The sequence below is a fragment of the Sinocyclocheilus anshuiensis genome, unplaced genomic scaffold (assembly GCF_001515605.1).
Source record: "Sinocyclocheilus anshuiensis isolate Anshui unplaced genomic scaffold, SAMN03320099.WGS_v1.1 scaffold51, whole genome shotgun sequence".
In the NCBI taxonomy this organism is placed as follows: Eukaryota; Metazoa; Chordata; class Actinopteri; order Cypriniformes; family Cyprinidae; genus Sinocyclocheilus; species Sinocyclocheilus anshuiensis.
In genome coordinates, this window is record NW_015548296.1 from 3,917,541 (window position 1) to 3,928,041 (window position 10,501).

At 35.8% G+C, this 10,501-nt stretch overlaps 2 protein-coding genes across 7 annotated transcripts in view; one reads left to right on the forward strand and one right to left on the reverse strand.

Annotated features, from left to right (window-relative positions):
• Positions 1–4,248, forward strand: part of LOC107656066 (TBL1X receptor 1) — a 74,614-nt gene extending 70,366 nt beyond the window's left edge. For all 6 annotated transcript variants that reach the window (XM_016443740.1, XM_016443742.1, XM_016443743.1 and 3 more), the window contains 7 exons: positions 359–419; positions 525–646; positions 738–812; positions 970–1,097; positions 2,262–2,427; positions 2,515–2,616; positions 2,694–4,248. In XM_016443740.1, coding sequence (XP_016299226.1) covers positions 359–419; positions 525–646; positions 738–812; positions 970–1,097; positions 2,262–2,427; positions 2,515–2,616; positions 2,694–2,720 — 681 coding nt within the window. In that variant the 3' untranslated portion in view covers positions 2,721–4,248. The remainder of the gene's footprint in view (positions 1–358; positions 420–524; positions 647–737; positions 813–969; positions 1,098–2,261; positions 2,428–2,514; positions 2,617–2,693) is intronic.
• Positions 4,249–7,181: 2,933 nt separating this feature from the next.
• Positions 7,182–10,501, reverse strand: part of LOC107655988 (uncharacterized) — a 94,321-nt gene continuing 91,001 nt past the window's right edge. Inside the window, exons 15-18 of the mRNA XM_016443618.1 lie at positions 10,110–10,233; positions 9,844–9,913; positions 7,981–8,084; positions 7,182–7,910 (exon numbers count right to left, since the gene is read on the reverse strand). Coding sequence (XP_016299104.1) covers positions 7,748–7,910; positions 7,981–8,084; positions 9,844–9,913; positions 10,110–10,233 — 461 coding nt within the window. The 3' untranslated portion in view covers positions 7,182–7,747. The remainder of the gene's footprint in view (positions 7,911–7,980; positions 8,085–9,843; positions 9,914–10,109; positions 10,234–10,501) is intronic.

The following is a 10,501-nucleotide window of genomic DNA, read 5'->3' on the forward strand; positions in this document are numbered from 1 at the left end:
ACGAGTACAGGAGCTCAGTATCGGGCCCGATACCGATACCAGTATCGGTATCGGTGCATCCCTACATAATAGTATTAAATATAATATAAAATATTTAGAATTATTTCATTTTACATTTTTAGTAATTTGTTTTTGTAATTTTTCTTAGTTTAAAAAAAAATCTATGTAGAATTTATTTTTATTTATTATAGTTTTAGTACTTCATACACTAAATGAAAATGAGAACTAGCTGATAATAAATAAATATCTTCTAGTTAATACATGTTGCGAGTGGCACATAAATTACCCACGTCACCTTTAAATATACATTATATTTTACCCTGTCACAGATGATTTAATATATCCTCCTTTTCTTCAGACAACAATCATTTGGGATGCTCACACAGGGGAAGCCAAACAGCAGTTCCCGTTTCATTCAGGTTCACACAGATTCCACTTTATAATTAATTGTTCACCATGTCAGAATAATATTATTGACTATTTTAAAGCTCTTACACTGTAGCCTATTCTCCCTCTCACCTCAGCACCCGCTCTGGACGTGGACTGGCAGAGTAACAATACGTTTGCCTCCTGTAGCACAGATATGTGCATCCATGTGTGCAAACTGGGCCAGGACCGACCCATTAAGACATTCCAAGGACACACAGTAAGACCTGTCTGCTTGTCCTGCCTTTCCTACATGTCCAGTCTGCCAAAAGGATCAATATCAAACTCTTTCTCTCTGTCTCTGTCTCCAGAATGAAGTTAATGCAATCAAATGGGATCCGACTGGTAACCTGCTGGCGTCGTGTTCTGATGATATGACTCTTAAGGTAAGACCCCTTCCAATGCTATTTATCAATTCAGAGTCATTTTTTCGTACTGTGCTACTAAGCCGAGTGCAAGTCTGTGGTACACATTTCAGCAGGTGTTTTGATAATGCAAGTGCTGTCCTGGTGGTCTAAATAATTGCTTCTTCTAACGTCCTAGATCTGGAGTATGAAACAGGACACTTGTGTTCATGATTTGCAAGCTCACAGCAAAGAAATCTACACTATCAAATGGAGCCCCACAGGTCCAGGAACCAACAACCCTAATGCCAATCTAATGCTGGCCAGGTAGAGTAATACACACTCACCTGCTGCTACTTTTCACATATTGTACACTTACAGTACACATTCAAAATGAAACCAGATCAGTTAAAGGAAACAAGCAACAAGTGAAAGACTTTTTGAAAGATTTGCTTTGGAGATTTTCACATTAATGAAAGTTGTGGGAAAGCTATTAATGCACATTTGCTACTGTGAGTAGTTATAGACTGGTATACTGTATATCAGACAATATTTTTGTTGGTTATTTACCACACACACCTGTCAATGAACATAATGTTCCAACTGTTTTCTTAAATTTAAAAAAGTGTGTCGGCACCGTATGCGCTAAAGGCGTCCCGAGTTCGAATCCCGGCTCGAGGACCTTTCCTGATCCCACCCCCTTCTCTCAATCCTACTTCGCTTCCTGTATATTCTACACTATACTATCATAATTTAATTTTTTTAGAAGTGCCATATCAGGGTGTTTTTTCTTCTTTAATGTGTGTATATATATATATATATATATATATATATATATATATATATATATATATATATGTTAAACCTATTAAAATGTTTTTAAAAAACACATGGCTCCATAGCGCCATCACTTTACAGTGTCGCAATGACCGTCATTTGTCACTGCCTCACTCCTCAAAGTTTAATGAGTGTGTAGATGACACAACGCTGCTGACGTTAGCTACATTAAAAACAGATGGGCACTATTTGAATAGGTTCCTATGGAGACCGGAACAGAAGAGCATCCAAGTGGAAGTCAGAATTCATAATGGCGGCGCTCATCGTTTACTCAGGAAAAAGGTCTATAGTATAGAAATTTTTTAATTACCATTGATCGATATCTTAAAAAGTTTTTTTCTGCCATGAAAAAAATAAAGGAATGTTGCTTTTCTCACAATTGTTGACTTTTTGCGACTTTTTTCTCACAATTTTGACTTTTTTTTCCTCAGAATTGTGAGTTTACATTTTTGTGAGATTTTTTTTCCGCAATTTTTTTATTACATGCCGGTAACAAGCTACTGTGGTTATCAGTCATAAAATGTAAAAATTTTTAAAAATGATTATAATAATAGTTTATCAGTATTGGCCAGATTTTTCTTTTTTTGGTGTTACAGTCCTAATAAAATTACTAAACACAAACTGATTGTTTTTTTCTCTCTCTGACACCTCTAGTGCTTCCTTTGACTCCACTGTTCGGCTTTGGGATGTAGATCGAGGCATCTGCATCCACACACTAACCAAACACCAGGAGCCCGTGTACAGCGTGGCCTTCAGCCCTGACGGACGCCATCTAGCCAGCGGCTCTTTTGACAAATGTGTCCACATCTGGAACACACAGGTAAGACCAGAGGTGCTCTGATCCATCCGATCCAGAGAATGCCCAAATGCAGCTGGATCTGAACTCTTATTGCTCTAATTTCCACAGACTGGTGCTTTAGTCCATAGCTACAGGGGGACAGGGGGCATTTTTGAAGTTTGCTGGAATGCAGCAGGAGACAAAGTAGGAGCAAGTGCGTCGGACGGCTCTGTAAGTACAAGTTTAGTGCTCTGCACCTCAAATAACGGATAATGCCTATATTAAATATTTTCCTGCTTGCATTGTAGGTTTGTGTATTAGATCTGCGGAAATAGCGCTGCTTGCTGGAAGCCATGGACCGACTATGAATGTGTACATAGCCAAAATGACTGTCCCTGACCCTCAAACTGCTACAGTCCCTAGTGAACCATGGCCAGCCACTACAGACACACAAGCAACCTGACGCCACAGGCCGAGCGGAGAGGATGTGATTCCAACCAGAGACATTCAAATGACTTTTGTAAGGTGGAAAAAAAAAAACAATATAACAGAGGAAGAAAGAAAGACAAGAAGACTGGTATATGTACCAAATTTGGAAGATATTTTACTATTTGTTCTTCAAAACCAATCTCATCGAAATAAACGAACGAAAGGATTTTAATCTTTGTTGGTAGTTTCCGTTTCAGTGTGCAGACATATCGTCCCCCCCCCCCCTTTCTTTCGCACATTTGATTTGACGTCACAGCTGCATGATTCCAGGACACACGGTTTCCTCCGTTTGACACAAGTACAGATATTTAGTCTTTTTGGTACTGGATGTTTTGTGATTTCAACAGTGTGGGGACATGAAGAAAAAAAAATCAATCTTTTTCTTGTTCTTTGGTTTTCCTTTTTATGCTATGGTGTAACTGTAATCTTCTCTTCCCCTCGAACCCTGTTTTCACCCCCAAATACATTAACCACCACAGCAACAACAAAAACAGGCACGCACATCTACAGGAAATGCATCCGTTCGCTCATACTACTGTATTTAGTTGGTAGATGTTCCCCTTAAAAAAACACCAACAATTATGTTCCTCAATTCGAGACGTGGCGTTTGAGCAACCGAGGTTTGACATACATGTGGCTTGAAAACAGAAAAACTTGCTTTAGGTTTGCAATATTTTGTACTTTGTTTTAATAATTGGATTATTTACTCAATTCATTTTGTCTTTTAGTTCCAGCATTTTTTTTTTTTAGCTCTCTATTATGCTAAACATAAAATTGAAGCATGTTTTTGTTGGAGAACCCAAAACCTAAAGCAAGTCTGTTGACAGAACATTGAACAAACATCTGAAAGATATTATTTTAATGCTTTTGCAAATATAATTTTTGGGGTTCTTTGCACTACCATGTAATGGGATGCTGATGTTCATTTACAGTAGTCGCCTGCATGAGGACAGTCTATACTAATGTGCTTTGGTTTTTGTCCGTGTTTAGACAGTGAAGCTTTTCAATGCCTCGACCATCAAGGGGGGAAGAAATTCACAGACCCCAAGAGTGCAAAAGTCTGTCTCTGAATCTGTTTTTGTCCCTCACAGATATTTTTAGGCTATAACCTTGCATTTAAACAAGGGTGTCGTATTTTGAGATTTGAAACTGATAAAAACATCTGAACACTATTTATTACAGCCTATGACAACAGAGGGGTGTTTGAATCGTCCCTTTGCCCCAGCGTCTGTCTGCCCACAACAACCTTCAGTTCCTCTTTAGTCTTCAGTACATTTTGTACTCTTTTAAAACTTTTGTAATTCATATTTCTTTGTAGCTATAAAAAAAAAAAGAGTAAAAAAAAAAGAGGGAGAGAGAAAAAACGAAAACCCCAACAAACTACTGGAGGTCGGTTTGAAGGTGTACAGCGTAGACCTCAGTTTTGCTCACTCTGAGTCCCGCGAGTTCTCAGATGTCCCCACACCTGGTCTTTGTTTCCCCAGTCAAATGTTTTTGGTTGCAAAAGTTCCCCCTGCATTGCATTGATCTGTTGTCATTTGAATCAGATCTGGAGTCCAAAATAAAGTATATTTTGATATTATGGCTGTGTTTTTATTGTCCTGATTTGACTATTCAATATTAAGTGATGGGGCAAATTAAACAGCTATAGTTATTAAAACTGAACCAGACTACTAAGACTACCTTAAAGCTACAGTCCGTAAGTTTTGCCTCTTTGTCGCCATCTCTGTTTGAAAGCCTGGAACTGCAGTTACTTGCGGAATTTTCGTGCTTGCGTGGGTTGTACTCTGGCGCGGATAAATCTAACGTTCTGAGGACGGAGTATGTGTGGCAGTCAGTCACTGGTGTGAATCCTATACTTAGTAATCACAGATTCTAGCCTACGTCTTGGAATATATGACCCAAATAAGAATTTTCACCGTATATTTTCATCTGAACAAGTACGTAACAAGTCTGCCACGTTTGTTCTGACCAACTGAGGAAAAAAGCATTACAATAAATCGCGCTACCAATGGTGATTTAATCTTAACAATCGATTAGCTCAGATCACACCAAACCATGCAAATTATTATTGTTATACTTTATTCTCAGATTATTAATGTTAACAACATCAGCTTTGCGTGACTATGAGTATAGTGTGTATTAAGTGTGTAGATTTCAGTTTCTGTACAGTCTAATCTCTAATTATCATACCATCTGAATTTCATATCAAGGAATTCTTTTAACCCAAAAAGCAAACTATGCTCTCTTCGAACTGGTTTTCTTTAAAATACAAATCTTGTGTAATCCCAGGCTATCTGTAATCAGAAGCACATTTAAAACTAATATAATTAAATTTTATTCACATGTGTTTCATATAATCCTTTCTGGATACAATCTGCCATGAAAATGATACATTTAATTATTCTAGCTGCTGTGAGAAAAGGCTATAAACGATCCGCCACCTGCAGGATCCTCACATGCGATAGCTTACTAGCCGGGACAACTTCTTTATGTTTCCAGACGTGATGTAATGACGCGGCAGCATGCTCGAATTTCCCACGAAAACCTACCCGTACCACTCAAATTAGAAAACATTATTATAAGCTAACCGTTGTGAATCGGGCTAAATTAAGGCGATAGTTTTGAACACTGGCTGGTTATGTACTTGCTCAAATATTGATTTTTGATCATTTTTAACCAAAAAACAAGTTACGGACTGGTGCTTTAAGAATAGTCAAGCCAAAAAAGAAAATCCATTATTTATGACTACTAATGTCACTCGTCATTGGTAATGTCATTGGTTAATATTGCTTTGCTTTATAATTTAAAAGTCAATTTAATTAGGCAGGTAAGACATTGCTATTGCTTTTCCACTGTAAGTTTAAAAACTTTTCTTATACAACTTTGGGGTTGGTAAGTTTTAGTTTTTTTTTCTCTCATCTCATGCTCATCAAACCTGCATCAAAAATACAATAAAAACAGTAATATAGTGAAATATTACAGTTTAAAGGGGTCATATGATGCGATTTCAAGTTTTCCTTTCTCTTTGGAGTGTTACAAGCTGATTGTGCATAGATAAGATCCCTGAAGTTGCAAAGACAAAAGTCTCAAAACCAAAGAGATATTCTTTATCAAAGTTAAGACTCTGCCACGCCCCCCTAAAACGGCTCGTTCTAACACGCCCCCACATATCTACCTCACTATGTGGAAATATTAGCATAATGCCGCCCAAATGTGCACGCAAAGAAAGAAGGCATGGTTTCAGTAACTGCAGTTAGTGTTGAAGCAGCATGTCAGGGAGACGCTGTGTGTTTCTAGGCGAAAGCAAAAGCACTTTATTTGGCCTTCCGAAAGTAGAAGCATTTAGGAATCTTTAAGATCTGTTCAAATGCGGAGTTTTGCGCATCGTGTGTGTGTGTGCGCGCGGTGTGTGCTGTGTGTGTGAGAGAGAGAGACACAGGATTATGTCACAGTGGAGTCAGCTGTCTTAACTGTGGTTTGTGTACTGCAAACACATACCAGCTTCATCACTGTGTCTGTCACTCGACTCTGTTCCCCTTTCGGGCTCTGTCTTTACATTTATGTTGAAAGCTGAAGCTCACGATTATGGAAAGGGGCGTTACATTTCCGACGAGTGCTTGCGGTGTTCGGCCAATCACAATGCACTGGGTCAGCTGGCCAATCAGAGCAGACTGTGCTTGTCGGAAGGAGGGACTTTGTAGAAAACGAAGCGTTTGAGAGAGGCGGGGCATAGAGGACCTACAATAATGTACAGTATTTGAAAAATAATGTGTTTTTTGAACATTAAAGCATGTCAACATATTCTGTTACACCAAATACACAAAATAATGATCTTTTAAAAAAGCATCATATGACCCCTTTAAAATAGCTGGTTTCTATTTTAATATATTTTAAAACAATTTTATTTTCTTCGTAAATCATTCAAGAAATATATTTTTATTTTTAACAATGTTCAAAAGTCGTGCTGCTTAATATTTTTGTGGAAAGTGTTTTTTTTTTTCAGGATTAGTTGAATAGAAAGTTCAAAAGAACAGCATTTCTCTGAAATAAAATCTTTTGTAACTAATGTCTTTACTGTCACTTTTGATTACTTTAATGCATGCGTGTTGAATAAAAGTATAATTTCTTTAAAAAAAAAATCCTGAACTATCACATCATATCATATTAACTCAGATAAATATTATAATTTACTTTTACTTAAATACACAAATTATTTTATGCATACACATGTTTGTCAACAGAATTCACATTTTTTTTGGTTGAACTATTTCCATAATTTAATAGCAGTCATATTAAACGTAATCTTGCCAAGAAAGTATTTTAATCTTTTATTACATAATATCTGAATGATGTGATTTACACATACATAAACGCACGCAACTCGCACCTCTATTTCACTCTGTTGTCTCGTGGTTTCTTCCTTGTCACTCCAGCCTGCTCGTTAAATCACAAATTATATACGGGATACAATAACAGCCCATGATTTCCTTAAAGATCTTTTTGTAGCAGCACTTCTTGGAACGTTGCTATGGTTTGATGGCACGACTGCAGATTTAATCACCGAGTTTTGTTGAGGAAATCAAAATAAGTTTCCTAACTCATGCAATTTGCTGGATTAAATTGCATTAAGTGGGAGGATATAAAAATAGTCTTAGCTTGCGAAAACTAGGGGCCTTTTTTACCTAAAGAACATTTATGATCTATACTGGTGCAGCACTGTGAACGAAGTTTGGGCTGGTTCTGTGATCAGTGTGTGTGTCCTCTGGAGTTATGTGTGTTGTTTGGGTCACGGGCAGAGTGTGAGGTAATAACTGTCCGTTCCTCTGAGACCTCAGCAGCACATGTTGTCCCACCTGATGTCCAGTCGTTCTCATCCAAGAGAAGAATTGGTGTGGGGGACGAGCGCCACGTTCTCAGTGATCTCTAGGATGCTCTGGAAGGCGTCGTAAGCTACGGCGAACAGGAAGTAGATGGGCAGCAGCCAGTGGAGCCTGAAGAGTCTCTCGCGCGCCGGCAGAGGCACCGTCAGATGCCTGGAAACAGAAAGGAGCGGTGAAACAGGAGGACGGATGGAGATATAGATGAACAAATGCTTTTACTCACTTGAAACGCTCGGATCTGGAGGATCTCAGCATGAGGAAGATGAACAAGCCCACCTCCGTGTTCAAGGAGAAGGAGACCACTTTGTCAAGCATCACAACAAATCCCTACGCAACAGATAATAGGATGGAAAACGTTATTTATCGGTGTTGCTTTTGTTAACTAAAATTGAAATTTGGTATTGTAATTGAAATCAGTGCTATTTTAGTATCATTGATACAGTTTGTGTTAATATTTTGAATTGGGCTTTTTAAAATATTTTGTATTTAACTATATTTTAGTTTTATTAATTTTTTGTTGTAATTTTCATTGTCTTTTTTAATTAGTCTAATTTGTTTAATGTGTAATATTATTATTTTGAAATGAATTTTCGTTTATTCAGCTTTAGTTATTTTTGTACTTCAAGTTAAAATTAAAATAAATGACAAATGTTGTCTTAGCATCTAGATGAAGTAAAACAAATAGTTTATTTTATATCAGTTAATATTTACTTAGTTTCAATTATTTTTATTATTATTTTGTTTTCGTTAACAATAATAACCTTAATGAAAATAAAGTGGAAATAAAATATAAAAATCAGATGGAAAATGAAAAAAAATAAATAAATAATGAAAAAAAAAATGTAAACATTGACTAAAATAGGTGTATGCTAAAGTGAAATATATAAAATATATACAAATAATAATACTAAAATAACACTGATAATTGACGTGTTGTGTGTTGCATTTTAAGCCTAATCTATAATTTATTTTAATATCCCTATGCAACAGATAATAAGATGGAAAACTTTATTTATCAGTGTTGTTATTGTTAATTAAAATTTAAAACTAAATCTATTAAACATTTTTGGTATCACTGATATTTTGTGTTAAGATTTTGAATTAGGTTTTTTTTATATTTTTTATTTTCACTTTATTTTAAAGTTAATAATTTTTGTTATTGTCATTTTTTTTGTCTAAATTGCTATAATTGCTATGTGTTAATATAGTAATATTGTTTTTACATTTAAAACTAAATCTATTAAACATTTTTGGTATCACTGAGATTTTGAATTAGGTTTTTTTTATATTTTTTATTTTCACTTTATTTTAAAGTTAATAATTTTTGTTATTGTCATTTTTTTTGTCTAAATTGCTATTTGTTTAATGTGTTAATATAGTAATATTGTTTTTAATGAATTTTACTTTATTTAGCTTTAGTTATTCCAGTAATTCAAGTTAAAATAAAAGAAAATGACAAATGTCGTCTTAGCATCTAGCTGAAGTAAAACATTTTAATAGATTATTTCATTTCAGTTAATGTTTATTTTGTTTCAAGTATTTAGTTTTAGTATTTATTTATTTTAGTTTTAGTTAACAATAATTAGATGGGAAATTAAAAAAGTTTTAGAAAAAAAAAACTGATGAAAATAAGTGTAAGCTGAAATATTAAAATAAATAAAATGTTTTAAAATATTAAAAATGATAATATACAAATAATAATACTAAAATAACACTGATAACTGAAGTGTTGCGTGTTGCATTTTAAGCCTAATCTATCATTTATATTAATACTGTATTTTTTTGTTAAATGCATATTTTCACTTTTCGCATTATAATAACTGGCAGTCCACCTGTTGAAGCTCAGTGATTTTTATCAATGCAAAACCTTCCAGCAGCGGCTGAACCTGAGGAATCAATGCATTCTACTTCCTCTGTAATCACTAGTGGCTGCTTGATAAATCTTTGTTATATTTATTCTGTGCACATCCTTCCTCTAATGAGATGTACTGCAGATGGATAAAAGAAGAAATATGTGAACCTAATCCACATGAATCATCACATTATTAGTAAAAACTCCAAACATTAGCTTCAAATGAGTACTGACCTTCGGATCACAAGCTGAAACGACAAAAATGAGGCTGAAAGCCAAAAAGCACATGAAGCTGCTGAAGAACCTAGAAGAAGGGAAAGCGGAGAGGTTGTTGAGTCTGGGAGTTATTGCGATTTATCAAAGCCAGTGTTTTTAATGCAGCAGAAGCCTTTTTTATTAGCAGAGTAAAGGAATATGCTGGCTGTGTGCGCGGTGACGGGCTGTAAAGCTGTAAGAAATGGTGTGTGAAATGATCTGCCAGGGCTGAATCCAGAGTTTACCGTCTGCAGTGCTGTAAGCTCTGGCCTGATGTCCTCCACTGTGAGCTATAGGGCAACAGCCTCGCACTGATTCTCGCCATCCATTCAGCGTTCTCCGTCCAGTGTGAGAAGACGAGGCCATCGACTGAAAGCAGAGGCCACGTTAGATCGTGAAATTAGTGCTGCGGGAATCTGATGGCTACATTGTAAGGAGACAATCATGAAATGCTTTATTAGCGAGTTTTCATTAAGGCCACAGATAGGAAAAAAATATCACACACACACTATATATATATATATATATATATATGTGTGTGTGTGTGACCCTGGACCACAAAACCAATCTTAAGTCGCTGGGGTATATTTGTAGCAATAGCCAAAAAAACATTGTATGGGTCAAAATTATTGATTTT